This window comes from Ostrea edulis, chromosome 4, assembly GCF_947568905.1.
Source record: "Ostrea edulis chromosome 4, xbOstEdul1.1, whole genome shotgun sequence".
NCBI lineage: Eukaryota > Metazoa > Mollusca > Bivalvia > Ostreida > Ostreidae > Ostrea > Ostrea edulis.
The window spans coordinates 14,224,382-14,243,784 of NC_079167.1; the positions used below are offsets into that span (position 1 = coordinate 14,224,382).

Here is a 19,403-nt window from a genome sequence, read left to right on the forward strand (position 1 = left end):
AAATCTTGTGAACGCTTGTCCTCCTATATGGCTTATCGGATAGACTTGAAACTTTGTACAATGCTTCATTGCCATTTGTAGATGTGCATATTGTCGGGACAGGAGAATCCAATTATTTTCCTAAAAGTTATAGTGGATCTAAGAGGGGTGGAGGATATTAAAATAGCCTGTGAACGCGTCTCCTCCTATATGGCTTATCTGATAGACTTGAAACTTTGTACGATACCCCAACGCCATTTGCAGATATGCATTTAGCAGGGACATGAGGACCCAACAGTTGTCTTTAAACTTATAGTGGATCTGAGGGGTGAAGAATGTAAAATAGTTTGTGAACACTTCTCCTATGTGGCTTATCGGAGTTCATATTGTTTATGTTCCTGCTCATGCTTTCTCCTCCATACCATGCAGTACATTAAAGGGGGTGTGTGTGTGTTTCATTTTGAGCACTTTCAATTTGGGAAGCTGGGAAGACATGATGTTTTTTCATAAAAACAATCTCTAGTTTATTAAGGATATTAATTGTGATGAAATGAGGTTGAATTGACTAGTGCCATATCGACTGGGGACGGACTGACCTTGGGCCCGGATTGACCAACATTCGTCTGGACCCCTTTTTTCCTTTGATATAGTAATCAGAAAATGATATAGAGTCTCCTTAGAAAGTGTTGGGTTATTGTTAGCAAGGAAAATCGGAATCATGGAATTAATTTTGTATATACATAAATACAGTTAATAATTGAATTATTGCCACTGGATTTGCAATTTTTACTATACTGCCACATTTTGTCAGGAACATTTTTCCTCTTATATAGATCTCCTGTTATAACACCAAATTCGCATACCACCCTTTACCTTCCTGATTTCAAAACAAACGTCCATACTAGAGTTCTCAATAAATTAAACCATTTGATTGTGCAAAATGCAAACAGTATTGACCCCTGTGAATCAGAGTGATGAGGGGCTCGGGAAGTAACTACATTCTGATACAAGTTTTCCCCTTAGTACACAAAGATGTAAATGGATATCATCATACCAAAAACCAAATATACATGATGTCTCATTTGATTCACTTTTACCATAAGTCAACAGACAATCTGGTCTACATCATATCCGCACACATCTTTACTCCATTCCATTGAAAGTTTTGAATAGGTTATTTGAATTAGCCAAAGTTAGTCCATACTTGGATTTTTCAACACCAGAATACAGACTGAAATAGGGGATGCTTTAACTCCTCCTAGGTACCTGGTCCCACCTCTGGTGTGTCCAGGGGTCCGTGTTTGCCCAACTATCTATTTTGTATTGCTTATAGGAGTTATGAGATTGATCACTGTTCGTTATCTTCACCTTTCATTATGGAAGTTGCCCATCACAGACTCTTTAAATCAGTGCAAATTACAGACAATAATCCTTCCAAATCACACCATCTGTCCCCTAAAACCAAGGAAAAGATGCTGTCATCATAAGCATGCCAACAATTTTCGTCATGAAAAAGTTCAACCTTGTATTCCATCATACTTCAAGTTCAAGCCTACTCTCTGTATTTCCTACAAATATACTTCTGCTATTGCATCCAAACTTTATAATTATAAACAAACTTTGCAGTGCCTAGATATGGATTATCTTAAACTTCATCCATCTACATGTTCTTGTTCTTCGTCTTCTTTTAGATATAGTTCAGCTGGACATGTCATTACTGGTCATGTCGATATTGTTGATCTGAAGTAACTTATTCTAAAAGATCCAAAATTCAAAGAGTCCAGATCTTTTCATTGGCAACAGAACTTCATTTCTACTATGAATTCTGTTGATTATCTCAAACGATGGGTGAAATATGAAGAAGAACTTGACATTTTATCAGAATGGATAAAAAATATCAGAGAAATATTAAAATCATGTATTAGACACATTTAAAAAAAAAAAGGGTATATAATACCGTCTATCCTTCTGTGTTTAGTAAACCTGATAAGTGATAAAATAATTAGATAGGCTACATGAGGAATATGAAGCTGACAAAGCTTGTAAAAACGTTGTCTTTGTTTATGTAAGGGGCTTGTTATTGCAACTGTGTTTTAAATTACCTTGGCTTGGTAATCCAACTTATACTCCAAGTAATTAAAGTTGCCTTTCCAATGACGAAATTCTTTAAAATTTTGTTTCAGTTTTAAACACATTTGATATCCCAGTAAATGGAACGAATGAATATGAATAACCATACCTATACAGCCTTTTAAAACTTCAGAAAAACCCTTACAGAGATACATAGCAGGATCCAGTAAATGTTCTACCAAGCACCTTCGATCACCTTCTGCACTTCTCACAAAAATATTAACTGCTGTGAATGAGAAGCTTCAGAAATATTGTGCCACAGCATATGCAAGAAGTGGTGTAAATCAAATTTGGATTCTCAAAATTTTTTAAGTACTTTTACTAAATTTGAAATCACAAAACTTGTCCCAATCAACAGCATCAAAATGTATGACTTTTCAACATTTTAAATAACCATTCCCCATGACAGTCTGATTAAAGACCAGGCTTTTTGACATTATTGAAGGCTGTTCCTTCAATCAAAATGGAACACGGAAATATTCATATATTGTGCCAAGTCATCCAAAAAAATTCTTTCTTCAACACCTCTCTGATTCTATGCATAAGTACTTTGAAGCTGATATTAAAAAGATATCTGGAGTTCCTCGTTGATAATATCTACAGAGTCTTTGGTGATCAGATCTTCCAACAGTCTGTTGGAATTTTAATGAGTACAAATTATGCTCCATTACTAGTTGATCTATTTTTGTATTCTTATGAGGTAGAATTTATTCAAAATCTTCTACTCGAGATGAAAAAATCTTTCATTTTCATTCAATATATCCCATTGACTCAAAATAAGGGACACCACAGAGTCTTCCTAATCTGCTCCATATTTGGATTGAACGTAGATGTCAATGGCAAACTATAAACAACACAACTTTATGACAAACAAGGTTACTTCAGCTTCTCCATCATCAACTTCTCATATTTATGGAGAAATATGTTCCTTTATTATTACCTGGATATGGTGTTTATGTCTCTCAACTGATTCGATATGCAAGAGCACATGTTCTTTGTTTGAGCAAATAAGTTGATGATACAAGGGTTGAAACAGTCTCATATAAGTACGTCAGCATTTTGCAAACTCTATTGTCATTATATTGATTTAATTTGCAAGTTCGAACTATGATTGGGCTAAATTTTTAGTCTATTCTTTACATTTTGATTTTAACTTTAAATTACTCCATTTACCTGATCAAGATATAGGGGTCACAGTTGACTATGAATTATTCTGTTTACCTGATGAAGATATAAGGCTTACAGTTGACTATAGATTTTGCTCCATTTACCTGATCAAGATGTTGGGCTCACATTGGGTGTGACCGTTCAACAGGGGATGCTTACTCCTCCTAAGGCACCTGATCCCACCTCTAGCTGGTATGTCCAGGGGTCCATGTTTGCCCATCTCTTAATTTTGTATCCTTTATATGATTTATGAGATTGATCACTGTTATCTTTTCTTGTTCATGTACCATTATGACAAAACTCGAAATAGTCAAAAGAAATATTAATTTTTGATATGAAATACTTGTGGTATTTTTTATTTAATAGCAGATGCACTTTATTGTAGAACAAAATATTTTACCTATACAGTACTAAATATCATAAATGTATTTCAAGGTATTCAATAAATTCATGGGAAATGAATAATGAACATGCATGTATGCATGATCAAATTATCCATTGGTATTCTTAATATTTATTGATGCCACATTTGCCAAGTTACAAAAGGTTGTGGTTTAACAAGAAGAAACTGTATCCATAGTGATGAACAAATTGAATGTTCTTGAACATTATTATCACTGACACTGCAAGATCACAGAATTAAAGTCTTAAATTGTGAAATATCTGATATAAAAAAACCTTCATCTATACTTGTTAAGGTTTGTAACCACTGAGACTTTAGATGTCAAAAGAAGGATGGCTGCTATATCAATTGATGTTCTAGTACCTGTGATTGGTTTATATCAATTGATGTTCTAGTACCTGTGATTGGTTTATATCAATTGTTGTTCTAGTACCTGTGATTGGTTTATATTAATTGATGTTCTAGTGCCTGTGATTGGTTTATATCAAATGATGTTCTAGTACCTGTCATTGGTTAATTTATATCAATTGATGTTCTAGTACCTGTGATTGGTTTATATTAATTGATGTTCTAGTCCCTGTGATTGGTTTATATCAAATGTTCTAGTACCTGTGATTGGTTTATATTAATTGATGTTCTAGTACCAGTGATTGGTTTATATTAATTGATGTTCTAGTACCTGTGATTGATTCCCGATTCTCTATCAACAGAAGTACCTACACAGCAGCTGAGTGGTTTTACCATCACCTGGCTGGCCAGAAACCCATCATCACGGTCACTCTGAATAAAAAGGTATGTTATGTCATTTGTGAATGAATTCTCCAGCGAATGGCCTTCTGTAATATGTTTTTATCTTCAAACTTTGAAGTGGCACAATCATATTATGGTAGCGAAATGACAAGGGATCATAAAATACTTGTACATTTATCTTTATATTACTTTTATAGTATGCTAGTGTTTTTTTTTATAATAGACTTTCCCCCCCTAATGTTTTACATGTATCACTTTAGCTCTTTGGAAATTAGATCACATTCATTGATGAGATAGTTCAAGTAAATGTCAAGTTCTAAAGTTTTCAAAAGTCTTTGGATACTTGAACTTTGAAGTTACATGTACATCAACATCTATGTTGAAATACAGCTCTCTGGACTTTGTTCTAAGTGCTTAATGATTAGAACTTGACACTTTACAAATTATATGCTTATTTAATGAGTTAATAAAAGGCTTAAGTTTCACAGGATTATGTGAAGATTTCCTGGATTAAAATGGACTTTTGAACCATTAAATATTAACTACAGTTAATCAGTAATATAAACTTTTGCATATTTTGTAGTTCAGGTCTGATTCTAGGTGTGGTAGGTCAGGGTTTTTGGTGTCATTCATATCTAATGTTTAAATTCTGCATTAGTTAGGTATTCTGTTATGTCAAAACCTACTTCATATCTTGTCCAATCACTTGTTTGACATTTATCTATTATTTTATTATTCAATCTGAGGGTAGAAGACTAGCAAGTCAGGGGGGGGGGGAGAGAGAGGAGGGGGGGGGGGTGACTAAGCTACCTCCTATTCTCCACTTCCTGGTCCTTCTGTCCAACAATATGTTATAACTTCATGTGTGGCTTTCCAATAGCTTAGGTCTTATGAGTCATTGATTAGATTGTTTTTCAATCAAGCTTTTACAGTACGTGAAGAACAGTTTTCTTGAAAATTCTTGTACAGGTTTGTATTTCTTGCGTGGTTTCATTTCATTTTGGTGTATAATATTTTGGAAATATTTGATTTTCAATTTACATTAGAAATCTTGATAAAGAAAGTGATATTATATTCTACGGTCATCGGCTTGTACACAGTGATAATCTTAATTTCAGTTGAATATAAGCAGCCAAAGCAGAGATAATAAATGGAAACTGAATTACGACAAAACAATGGAAAAGGGTAAATGGCTTGTACACAGTGATGCTATCTAAAGCCTCAGTCGCATCGAATAGTATGATTTATAGCAGTTGGGTGACATCATGACCTATTGGAGTTCTTTTTTAACTTCAACTCTTGGTTTCAAGTTCCAATTGGTGAAATGTTGGGTTTTAGGTCATGCAATTGATGTTATGATTGGTCGTGCATTTACAAAAGATCAATCACAAGATCAGTGGTATTCAGTTGTGTGATTGGTGGCAGAGACCAACGACATGTTCAGAATCAGTCCCAGTGAGTCGTATTTAATTGTGTGATTGGTGGCAGTGACCAACGACTAGTTTAGAATCAGTCCCAGTGACTTGTGACTACCACCAATGTTTGATCATAAGATTCATCACTTATGACCAATTGCAGCCAGATCGCTTTCGAATTTTCATATGTTAGGCAATGCCATCCAAAAAAGCAAGCTCACGAAGAAAAGGAATGGCAATAAAGAACCAGATATTTCTCCAGATCTTGAACCTTTGTAGAATTGCGGCTGGAGAAACTTTTGTTGCATATGAATTTGCATTTGTATCAGGTTTTCTCTGCTGGATTTTAACCCTGTTGATACTGTATACAGGGTTATTTTTGCCCCAATGCTTTTTTCACCCTTCTACACTTGCAGACAGTTTCATCCCATTTTAAATTCATCTAAAAGTCATTCTAAATTGAATTTGCCCAGTCTTAAATTCGCTCAGTGACGAGGGCGAAAATAAAATGGGAGTGGGTATTTACCTGTATATACTTGTAGTATGCTATTTTTGTACACGGACAAGCCCAAAGCTGGTGGTAACATTGATTGTAAGGTCATACAACCAGTCGTAACAGATCTTGAGTAGTCGTATGATTCTGTATCAGGAGATTGTACAACCAGTCGCACCATCAATCACTTAGTATTGTGATTAGTAGTACGATTCATCAGGAGATCGTACAACCAGTCGCACCATCAATCACTTAGTATTGTGATTAGTAGTATGATTTGATTACAACTGTAACGTCCAAAAATCATACACATTTGGTGGTGCGACCTTGTACGACTGGTAGGGTGACTTGCGTGCGACCACCACATGTTGTCGAAAACTGGTTTTGAACAGACCTTGCTGCGGTTGACTTTGCTCACGATCATCCATGGCCTCTACGATTTATCTTGCGCTTAATCTGTGATTTGCCATTTCCAGTTGTAACTACTTGTATGCTGCAAACTTGGTGTGAGACTTTAATAATGAAATTTATGCAATATCAATATGTCATACAGTTTTGTGCCATAAATGTGTAAAACATTATTTGACAATGGTTTCCATGTTGAACTTGGTTCAGATACTTTTATATTTCAAATTTTTTTATTTAAACTAATTGCAATTACCTATACTCCCCACACAAACTGTTATCATCAGACAATGTATCTGTTACTTCACATCAATAGAAATACATGTACATGGAAAAAAGAAAAATGGTAAATTTCTAATTTTTATGCAAAGTGTCGTGATCCTTTTAAAGTTATGCAATTTCACACATAATTAACCTGAATATCTTTTCCAACATTTCCAGCAACAACAAGTTGTTTCACAGAGCTGTTGGCATTATAAAGGTACGTAACTGAACAAGTTTGTTATATTTCTAGTCATGCTGGCATGTCTGCTCTATTCACAGGAATCTATAATTATGGCATGTCTTCTCTATTCACAGGAATCTATAATTATATATATAATTATTATAGAGTAAAGTTTTCTTTAAGAATTGGTTACATTTTGTGTACCTTCGTTTTTCAGAGATGTTCTGGCCTGTCAACAGAACAAAGCAGGGACTACCTGCTTCAGTCTATTTATGGCACAGACAGCATGCCAGAGGAAATCAAAATCCGCCCCATATCTAGTCACATAGAAACTGCCACACCTCTTTCTCAGGTGCAGTATATACCTAGTGTCAATAAGAAATGTTAGTAAACTTCTGGAATTCACCCATAGAAAGTAAGGTGATCTTTCACCTAAAAATTTGGTCTTTCCACCTGAAAATTAATAAGGGTGGTCTACAGATCATGACTAACCTGCTTAGAAAGTTTTACGACTCGGGTAATGATGATTATGTCTCCCATCTTTCAAGGGGAGACATATTGTTTTTGTACTTTAAATCCGTTTGTCTGTCACAAAATATTGTGAACGCTTCTCCTCCTATATGGGTTATCGGATAGACTTGAAACTTTGTACAATGCTTCTTTGCCATTTGTAGATGTGCATATTGTTGGGACAGGAGGATCCAATTATTTTCCTAAAAGTTATAGTAGATCTAAGAGGGGTGGAGAATGTAAAATAGTTTGTGAACACTTCTCCTATATGGCTTATCTGATAGATTTGAAACTGTACAATGCTTCATTGCCATTTGTAGATGTGTATATTTGTGGGACAGGAGGGTCCAATTATTTTCCTATAAGCTATGGTGGATCTAAGAGGGATGGAGGATATTAAAATTGCTTGTGAACGCCTCTCCTTCGATATGGTTTATCCGATAGACTTGAAATTTTGTACAATACTTCAATGCCATTTGCAGATAAGCATATTGTTGGGACAGAAGGATCCAATTATTTTCCTTAAAGTTATAGTGGATCTGAGGGGTGGAGGGTGTAAAATAGTTTGTGAACACTTCTATGTGGTTATGGGAGTTCATAATGTCCAAGTTCCTGCTCATGCTTTCTCCTCCATACCATACAGTACATTAAGGGGAGGAGGTTTCATTTGGAGCACTTCCAATTTGGGAAGACATGAGTTTTTCCTGAAAACGATCTCTAGTTTTCTATTAATTTTGTTTGGAAACAACTGGTGTACATGTATTTAGCATGGGAGAAAGTCTCATGACCATCAACCTGAAAATAATGGGAGTCATTTATCAGTTATGACCAACATGACTCTGAAGTATCCATGTCAGATAAAAAGCTTACTAGCCATTAGCTGTTTAATGTCTTATCCATGGACCAACCATTCGGAATAATATACATGTACCTTACAAAACAAAGTCCATAAAAAAATTAAGATATGATGAAATTTAGCCACAAATCACTTAAAGTATTTTATGTGTTTACTTTCAGGTTGTACCCTGAGCTTTGTTGTCAGCCATTCTGCTTTGCAGTATATCAGAGTCTCAAGAACCAGTGATACAGAGGGTTATATCTCGGACACTGTCTGGAGAACAGCAGTGATACAGAGGGTTATATCTCGGACACTGTCTGGAGAACAGATGTAGAAAAAGACTATACCTTTATCTAGTAAATGTTGCTACAGTTGGTGTATCTGTATTGCTTATAATCAGGTATATGTATTTTAACACAACAGTCCCTAGAATAATTGATTATAGAGCTGAATATCATGTTTACTCCAATCAAATCATTTCATTTACTGTGATGGTCATTGTTTTATTATTTACATGTTTTTATGATTGATTTAAAACCTTGCAAAATTATTACTGCTTTTTGTTGTTCTTTTTCATATTTTCTTGTAAGATTCGTAAATTTTCAAGGTATTCCCTAATGAAAAACAGCTTCAGTGTTTACTTCAATTAAAATTTCAAATGATCCCCCCCCCCCCCCCCCCCCGTTTTTTTTAATGTGAACTGGAGTGAGAGTGTTCATGAGTAAGAGTGTTTGCAGAGAAAGTAGGTAAAGAGATTCAATGTACCCTATTTAGTGAAAATTCTTCTTATAACTTGGATAATGGTAGAATTACAAAATTTCACATTCCAACAAATTCACTATCATACCCTAATGCATTATGTAGCAGACAAAAACTGAAACACAGACACACTATTTTATTATAAATATAATATTGACATGTACATGAATGAATAAAAACGGGATTCTCATGGCTTTGAATCTTTCCAGACCATTTACATTATTACAACATATTATTTACAGCACTTCCAAAGGCTATAATCTGTTTATAGCCATACTGGTCAGCAGTTTCACAGACAATGGTTATTTATCGACATTTCATCATGAAGATATTTCACCAGAGCATCAATTTTACTGGTGTCTTTCTGGGTTATTGCCTTAATGTCAAAAAGTGCTCCTGAGGACTCCTTCAAGATTTTCATAGATGCACCCTGAAACCAATGAGAGAACATATGAAGTTAGATAATTTTAGCCAGCATGTTAGTTTAACTTCAATTTTCTTTTGAAAAAGCAATCCCAAAATGCACAGACTCCAGACTTGCCTTGGGGAATGACAACATTTTGAATCTGTCCGACTGGTACATAATGGCTCGTTTGTCCCAGCTTATCCCAAGGACTCTGTTCTTGAATCTTTTATACTCTGATGCCATGTAAAAAGTAATCTTCCTCTCTTTGAACAAAGTTTTCAGGTTCTCTGAGCTTGAGGAATTAAGTATGTCCTGTTAAAATAAACACAAAAGTGAATATAAATACTCTATTCTTAAGGATGTTGTATTCAGTTTGTTGCAACTATTACAGATATATTTCTGAACTTCTTTCTACATGTATATGTATAATGATATTCATATGTTGTGCTACTTTTGAACTAGCGTCTGGGGACCTTGACTTTTAGGGGACAATATTTTCAGTGGAATCAGAAGTGTGCAGAAGTTTTAAGTTATGACTGTTGTCTCCTGTAGAACAAATTCACACATAGAAAAACATTTCTAAGCATGAAAATCAAGATTGAATTAATTGAGAAAAGTAACTATTAAAATATAGAATTTAAATGATGTTTTGAACTAGCTACCCTTCTGGAGGCCATTTTAGATTCCCTACCTCTATCTATTTGTATGGAACAAACCGAGAAAATCATTTTGGTTCTAAAATTCTTACTTCATTATTAGCACCAGAACGTGGGCGACTATATGTGTTAAGGTCTTAGAAAGACCAATACCCCTACCTCTGGGATCATGAAATAGTTTTTCATAGATGTGCAGTTGTAGAGAAGATTTTTGAAAATTGGTCAATTTTTGGCAGGTTTTACCTCCTCCCTAATGCCCAAGGGGTGCAGGAGTCCTGAAATTTACAATTTATGTCCCCCTTGTCCCAAAGATGCTTTATACCATATTTGAAAAGAATTGGAATGGTAGTTATCAAGAAGTGAAAAATGTTAAACTTTTAAATGATAACAACAGACGCAGACCAATAGCAATAGGTCACCTGAGTGTCTCAGATGACTGTAAAAAAAAATTTAACACCATGATTTTCCTTCAAGCAATCATATTTTATAGTTTAGATATCCTCTTTATCATATGCTAATTATTTTATTCATTTTTCAAATTAAATTTCTTTACTTTTTACCTTTGCTTTTAGTTGTTTTTTTATAATAATATATTCATGTTTCATTTTAAAAGCAAGACAAATAATTTGTTCGTATGAAATGTGCAATTTTCAAATGTATATATAAATTAATGTCTTCAACTTGAAAGCTTTCAGAACCATAAATAAAATTACTCCATTTTAGTTTTGTATTTGCTATTTATATACTGTTTTTCGATTGCCTTAAAAGTTAACCTTGCAAGCATGCTATGCTTGTGTTCTGCATCATAGCTATATGTATTGTATAGTTTCTCCAAGTTTTGATAACTATGTTTAATCACATGTTTATATGATGGAATGACTGTAGGGAAAATACAAAATCAATAAGGCTTCTTAAAGGTTTGCTGTTACATTTACTGGAAACCTCTAAAATAGTCTTAATGGCAGTAGCAACCGAATTTAACACTTGTGTCAATGAAGTTTCTTGTTTCATGTTATGTATTTTTTTCATCAATGCTATTGTATCTTTTAAACAAGAGGCCCATGGGCCACATCGCTCACCTGAGTCACCTTGGACCATATTTAAAGATTTTCCCTATATTTTCGCATGTAAAACTTTTATCCCTATTGTGGCCCCAACCTACTGCCAGGGGCCATGATTTTTGCAAACTTGAATTTGCACTATGTCAAGAAGCTTTTATGTAAATGTAAACTTCTTTGGCCCAATGGTTCTTCAGAAGATTTTCTCTATATACTTGTTTGTAAAACTTTGTTCCCGTATTGTCGGCCCCATTCTACCCCCAGTGGCCATGATTTTAACAAACTTGAATCTGCACTATGTCGGGAACCTTTCATGTAAATGTAAACTTTTCTAGCCCAGTGGTTCTTGAGAAGAAGACTTTTAAAGATTTTCTCTATATATTTGTATGCAAAACTTTGATCCCCTATTGCAGCCCCATCCTACCCCCGGGGGCCATGATGTTAACAAACTTGAATCTTCACTATGTCAGGAAGCTTTCATGTAAATTTCAGCTTTTCTGGCTCAGTGGTTTTTGAGAAGAAGATTTTTAAATGACTCCACCCTATTTTTGCATTTTTGTGATTATCTCCCCTTTGAAGGGAGCATGGCCCTTCATTTGAACAAACTTGAAAGCCTTTTACTCAAGGATGCTTTTGGCCAAGTTTGGTTGAAATTATCCCAGTGGTTCTGGAGAAGAAGTAAAAAATGTGAAAAGTTTACAGATGGACAACAGGCAATCATAAAAGCTCACTTGAGCTTTCAGCTCAGGTGAGCTAAAAAGTCTGGAGTTGTTTTAAGCACGAAAAGTATGATAAAAATTTAGAAAATGTTGAGGGAAACTCCATCTGTTTTTAAATTTGGAAGTACTTGTTGGTTATGCTTTGTAAAAAGACTTAAATTACAGGTGACTCGATATAACTCAAAGTCCATGGGACTGCCGATAAACTTTAAGGGATCAAGAATTTGAGTTTTAAAGTTTGTTAAATTCTGAAATTCGCAAACCAACTGATACATTTCAAATCTTATACTAACAGATTGCTTGGTGCTACCTAGTTCTTGTGTACAAAGTTTTTGAGCGATACTTGCCATACTGACATTGCAACACACTCTGGTTCAATTCGTGTTATATCATAAAGTAATTGAAATTGACAAGAAAAGATTGTGACTTTGAACTAAACTCAACACCAAGAACAAGATGTCCAATTCTATGTGTATCCAAAGAATGCACATTCTCAAGCTTTTTTATACAAAATATCTTATTTCTATGTGTCCAGTAAATGTGAAATGTTAAAGAACCCAGCAGATTCTGTGTGTTTAAGAGGAGAAACCACTTGGGGTTCCATATGAGAACTGTGTCTCAATGCCAAGCCATTTCTGATTTTCTTGTAAGAATATAAATATTTATGTATTTATATTGGAAATCAAATAGATGTTTCAATCATCTATTTTATTTAATATCTTATGGGACAAATGTCAATATTGTTCTGCAGTTTGGTCCCTTTTTGCACCTATACTAAAGCAGTACTCACTGCCCTGATCTGGTACTAACCAGCTTTGGTGACAGCAATAATATAGCTTTATGGCTGTGTGTTCTGAATGGGTATGAAGCTGCAAAAGGTAGAATGACGGCTGCATCAGAATCGTTCACTGTCCTCCACACCTCTTTTATCATAGTTGTGTTGATTAACTTTACGTCCATGAAATGTCTACAATGGTAACATTAATAGTGGTACACTATTCATTCAATTGTAATTGATTTTAAAGTGTAGCATGTCTGACTGGAGCCTAAGATACATGAACCCAACACAATCTCTTGGACAAGGCCCTAGCTGGTATTGAAAATGGCAAAAGTTTATCAATGAATAAAGTTGTATATGAAATAATGTGTATTTTCATATTTGTTCAAATTTAAGGGGGAGTAACCCACCAGAGAAATTTGATATGGATGAAAAATGGAGAATATGTGCAATAATATTTTGAAATTGAAAACTTTTCAAATTCAAATAATCTGAATTTTTTTCACAAACCCCTGCTGGACTTGAATTGTGATCTATACAGATCAGCAGTCGACATGTTGACTGACTGAGCTACCCAGCCAGCCAATCAAATTTAAAAGGAATATACAGATATTGCTGATATTTATATTTTCATTCATGTTTTAAAAGGAAGTTGGCCATCATTATTATGATGATTATTATTATACCACCTTAAATCTTGAACATTTAGTGCCCCCTTTCTGCACTTATACTTACTGTGAAGGCTCTTTGATGGTCTTACTCCCTGTGCTCAGAAATCCAATACGTGTGTCTGCAAATCTCCTCGCTATGGACTGAACGAGTTCAATTAGCAGAGACCCTAGATCTTCTGTTACTTCTAAAGTCTCTGGAACAGCTAGGACCATATCCACTGGAGTGACCATCAGCTCAGATCTCACTGTAGAAAAATACATGTACTGTCAAATATCAAAGAACCCCAATAAGAGGCCCATAGGCCTTAATGATCACCAGAGTATCAAACAATAATGACCTTACAATGAGGACATGCAGTTTAGTCTTAAGCAGTCTTTGTATCGAGTGTTAAGGAATAAACAGTATTTTCAAAGATGTAATTCTGAACCATATAACCCTTCCCTGGGAAATCCTTGTTTTACTTTTGAACATGAAGGAAACAAACTTGATGCATAGTTGTATTGAACATAAAGGCCTGTTACCATCAATTTAAAAAAAAGTCTGACTATAATGGAGACATGAATTTTGAAAATTTTTCTAAACAAAGCATGCCCACCCAGAAGGCAAAACCCCCAACTCAAGGGCTATGTTCATAGTTTCACAATTTAGGTATTCATGCTATACACATGTATATACAAATATGCACCTAGTTTGTTAAGGAAGATTAACACACCAAAGGAATTTGGTATGGATGAAAAATGGAGAATGTGTATAATAATATTTTGAAATTGAAAACTTTCCAATTTTCTTAATCAATAAAAAAAATGCAGCTTTTGTAGAAAGTAATCTGAACAAATTCAAAACCCCTGCTAGACTTGGACCTGCGATCTACAGATCGGTAGTCAACACGTAAACCAACTGAGCTACCCAGCTACACAATCAAATTAAAAGGAATATACAAATATTGCTGATATTTATATTTTCCATTGATGTTTTAAAAGGAAGTCAACCATTATGAAGATGTCGTATACCTCCTTAACTGGATGTTCAGGAGTAATAAAGATTTTTAAATGCATTTTTGCTGTATGATCCATATTGTACAACCCTTGGGCCTGAACCCTTCACCCTGAGGCCATGAATTTCATGTTTGCTAGAGTTATGAGAGTAAATAAGAATTTTAAACAAGATGTGTTTGTGAAACACTGATGTCCCCATATGGCAGCAAAATAATTCTGGTACCCAAAGGAAGGTCTTGTCACAAGGAATACACATATGAAATATGAAAGCCCTAACACTAACTGTTCAAAAGTTATGACCAAGGTTAAAGTTTTTCAAAAGTAGGTAAAAACTCCAAGGTGAAGATCACAAAGTCAAATATTTTGCTACCTAAAGAAATGTTTTGTCAGAAGGATTAAAAGTGCAATATATGAAAGGCCTATCACCAACCATTCAAAAGTTATGGCCAAGGTTTTTCAATAGTATGTCAAACTTTAAGGTCAAGGTCATAAGGTCAAAAATTTTGGTACAAAAAAGGTCTTGTCACAAGGAATAAACAAGTGAAATATTAAAGCCAAGTATAACCATCCATCCAAAAGTTATGACAAAGGTTAAAGTTTTTGCAGACAGACAGACCAAAAAGTCCCCGAATCTTCGATTAAAGGGGCATAAAAATTCAATGCATTTTTACTATATGATTAATTTAGCCCAGGTGTCCCAGCAGCCAATGGTCATGAATTCAAAATTTAGAGAGAAGCCTTTATGCTAAATTTAACCTAGTTTATTTGCTTGATGTTCAGCAGTAGATATGAATATTTTTAAACATCACACAGCCACACCCTAGTGACTGAACTCTAGCTGACTTATGAAACATGAATTTCATAAAATATTGGCTACTCTTACCACTTCTTACCAAAATCTTTGCCATTTTTTAAATCTTTAACACAACATAAATTTTGAAAGATAAATCTATAAATTTTATGTAATACCACATATCTGAAACAAGATATTCATATTTAAACAGCAAGTCATTTTCTCAAAGAATATTACATTCATGTTTACGATATTACCTTATAAGGATATACTGTAGATTCCTTATTTTACGCGAGTACTTAATATAGCAAAATGACATGTAAACGTCAAATCGCGAGAACATATTCGCAAATGCTCTGTTGATCAAGAGTCCTTACATGTATTTTAGCAATGTAGAAATAACAGAGAGTAATTTCAATTTGCGAGTGATGCTTCTTACGAAATTATGCAATAATAAATTCTTCACATATATTCAGGAATTTACAGTAAAAATTATTGACCAACTTTTATTGGCAATCACTTTTATTTGACGTGTCGAATAACAAATATAAATCTCAATCACGAGATATATTCACAAACAAACGTATGCAGCAACAATGCGATTAAAAGACAGATATTTTTAAGAAAGGTAGTGGTCACAAAGACAATGGATATTTCTCTCACGAAAACAAAACTTGGCTTACAGTAGAAATGGAATTTCTAAGATCTTAATTTTCACAGAAGAACGTGACTAACAGTTGACTCACAAGAATCTCTGTATGGATTAGCGATATGATCCTGCTCCTTAGCTTGATGACAATACTTGGGACCACTGAGTGCGTAAGACTGGAGAAATTCCCCAACTTTCTGCATCATTACTCCCTCGGGGGTTTTCCAATCTGTTCCTTTTTCAGCATCTGGATTTCCCAGCAGCCCCAGTGTTTCATTTCTAAATCCTGTCAAAAGTGTCACACCGCATCGACTACGATATCGATTGGTTTGGAAAGCCAGGTCTATGCCGTGTGAGGTAGTGATTGCTATCCTGCTTTTGTATGGTCTACTTATATTCATGCCCTTTTGAACACGTAGTTTAAAATTCTCACTGCTAAATACATAAAAAAAAATTGTATATGAAACTTCTGGAAATTTTGTGAACAGATGAATTTTCAAAGTATTCAGTCATCAGTGAAAATATTTGAGGTAACATGTATTGTTTCAAGCTACGATATTTTTGGCATTTATTTTGGTTTTTTTTTTAATGAATGAGTTAATGTAGCATATGCAAGTCAGACTCTATATAACTTACACAGGTTCATCACAATCCCCGATGAATAACCTCCCCTGATGGTCTACAGTGACAGTATTGTCCACAGTAAACAAAGTGATTTCATTGACAGACATAACAAGGGCAAATTTTCCATGCTGGAAATCAGCCGTCAGCAAGTGTTTGCACTCTAGATGATTTGCTTAATAGAAATCAGAACAAAATTATACTCTCATACTCAAATATATGTACCATTTCATCACTTGATTTTTGATAGGTACTAAGGTGTGTGTGTGTGTGTGTGTGTGTTTATATATATATATATATATATATATATATATATATATATATATAAATATATATATATGTAAAGCACTGAAATAGCAATGAACTCTTACATAAACATAACTGCCCTATTAAGTGAAGAAATATTTCATATAAAGCACAGAAAATTTCACATTATTTTATTTGGATACCCACTTCCGCCCCTACCCGGGGTTGAACTCAAGACCTGCGGAACCAAATCTCCTAGCAGCGTGTGATCAGCATTTAACTTAGGGCTGTTATATTTATTTACGAGTTCATTGCTATTTTGGTGCTTTATATAAAAATATTTCAAATGCAATGTGTATCTTGTATGATCCTCTTAAAATGTACGTTAAATAACTGTATCCCGTTTCCATTCTCAATGACCGTGTAGCGTGTGACAGCATGGCGAGAATTCCATCATCATTGAAAGCAAGTTTTTGTAGACTTGCCTAGGTGGTTGAGCAGTCTAGCGCGATGCATGGTCACACGCTACTAGGAGATTTAGTTCCGCAGGTCATGAGTTCAACCCCGTGTAGGGGCGGAAGTGGTTATCAAAATAAAATAATGTGAAATTTTCTATGCTTTATAAATTTTGTGTAGCATTAACATATCATTATCTTTATTCTTACTCAAATTTCAGTATCATATCATTTATTGAAAATGACAATATAATAAGTTTGTTTAAATCTCCAAGGAGATCCCTATGTACATGGTATATGTTTACTATACATCAAAGATAGAAAAATAAAAGAAACAAAAAGATTACCAAGACATCATGAGAATGCATAAGTAAATTTAAAAAAGATAGAAAAGAAAAAAAAAACCCACCATAACATATAGGAATCCCAAGAATAAGAATATCCAAAAGGATCAAAGTAAGGCCTTCCACTTGGAAAATTAATCTTAAAACATTATAACCATGTTATATAGTACTATGATAAGAATATAATTACTAAGAATTCAGTGGTGATATACCTGGTATTTCATATGATTTGCTATCGAATGTTGTGATGTGTCTGAAATTTTCTATGGCTGCATAAGGCCTGTAGGATCTGGTCTGTTTTCCTCTCCTCAGCGCAGAGATGATATTAGCAAAGTATCTCTGTCCAATAGTTTTCTTCCACCGCTAAAACATTAGGTTTATAAACTTTATGCTTACAGGCATTAATGAACACTAATCTGAGTCCCACATAATAAAACACTAAAACTAGAAGTCTGAGTCCCATATAACAAAACACTAAAACTAGAAGTCTGAGTCCCACATAACAAAACACTAAAACTAGAAGTCTGAGTCCCACATAACAAAACATTAAAACTAGAAGTCTGAGTCCCACATAACAAAACACTAAAACTAGAAGTCTGAGTCCCACATAACAGAACACTAAAACTAGAAGTCTGAGTCCCACATAACAAAACACTAAAACTAGAAATCTGAGTCCCACATAACAAAACACTAAAACTAGAAATCCGAGTCCCACATAACAAAACACTAAAACTAGAAGTCTGAGTCCCACATAACAAAACACTAAAACTAGAAGTGTTTCTTGTGCAACAATTTAAACTTTTACACATCAGTGACATCCTCTAACCAATGGTGTGTCAATTGATGTTATCTTCCTACAGGGTAATCCTGACAAACAGCAGACTGACCATAAATTTATCACAGTACTACCGAGTTAAAAAACTATGTATGATGAAACAATTAAAAATAATTATTTTCACCACAACCCCCCCCCCCTCCCCAAAAAAAACCCACCTGTAGTTTGTTATTATACCTATGTCCTTTCTATGTATTTTTATTCCTAAGGGTTGTTTTAAATTGTTTTATATGTTATTAGGGTAATCATATCATTACATTAGGTGCTATATATCAATAATAATAATAATGCATTTTAATTCTGACCCTATGAATATTTTATTTACATGTGCACATCGATTTTATATTATCTTTTCTCTCACATTTGTAAAGTGCTTTAGAGAACTATTATATGTTGATTGGGCGCTATATAAATCTTTTGATTACAATTACAATTACATTCAAATTGGACCTCGTGAACTTACATGGGAATATATACAACCATATTCATAACTTTTCCAGTGATCAGATAAAAATACAAAGATTACATTAAAGGAGGATATTAAGATTTCATTATAAATGTACAGGTCTAATGCATTTTCACTATATGACCAATATAACTCTATCCTAAGCCTAATTTTCATGATTTTAGGAAAGAGCTTCATGCTCATTATATCTATGCAAACAAGAATCTCCTAACCAGAAAGGTACATTTCCACTATACAGTGTATGACTGTTTTAGCCCCACACTAAAGCCCAATTTCATGACCAAGGGACTGTGAATTTTACTATTTTAGTAGCCCCCCCCCCCACCCCCCACCCCCCCCCCCCCCCCCCCCCCCCATCTTTAAAGGTTTATAAAACATGAAAAGCATTTGATGCCTAATAAGCATGTGATCCAAAT

General features: G+C 34.4%; 2 protein-coding genes and 1 long non-coding RNA gene across 4 annotated transcripts in view; 1 reads left to right on the forward strand and 2 right to left on the reverse strand.

Moving 5' to 3' along the window:
* Nucleotides 1–19,403, reverse strand: part of LOC125660671 (uncharacterized) — a 174,793-nt gene that overhangs the window by 99,927 nt on the left and 55,463 nt on the right. The window lies entirely within an intron of this gene.
* On the forward strand, nt 7,173–9,036 carry LOC130054005 (uncharacterized). The gene is made up of 3 exons (XR_008802237.1): nt 7,173–7,223; nt 7,405–7,539; nt 8,715–9,036. It is a non-coding gene; the product is annotated as an uncharacterized LOC130054005 (long non-coding RNA).
* Nucleotides 9,416–18,344, reverse strand: LOC130054001 (uncharacterized). The gene is made up of 7 exons (XM_056161999.1): nt 17,899–18,344; nt 16,657–16,816; nt 16,118–16,455; nt 13,647–13,827; nt 12,944–13,100; nt 9,836–10,012; nt 9,416–9,724 (listed from the first exon to the last, which is right to left on the reverse strand). Exons 2-7 carry the CDS (start codon nt 16,749–16,751, stop codon nt 9,584–9,586), a joined length of 1,089 nt encoding a protein of 362 aa, XP_056017974.1. The 5' UTR covers nt 16,752–16,816; nt 17,899–18,344; the 3' UTR covers nt 9,416–9,583.

Bases quoted from the DNA above. Each gene is read 5' to 3' on its own strand.
- LOC130054001 (XM_056161999.1), bottom strand. From the start codon at position 16,751: ATGTCTGTCAATGAAATCACTTTGTTTACTGTGGACAATACTGTCACT. The intron at 13,828-16,117 runs GTGAGTCAACTG...ATTTTTCTACAG, and splicing joins TAATCCATACAGAGATTCTT to TGAGATCTGAGCTGATGGTC. The intron at 13,101-13,646 runs GTAAGTATAAGT...TTACCATTGTAG, and splicing joins ACCATCAAAGAGCCTTCACA to ACATTTCATGGACGTAAAGT.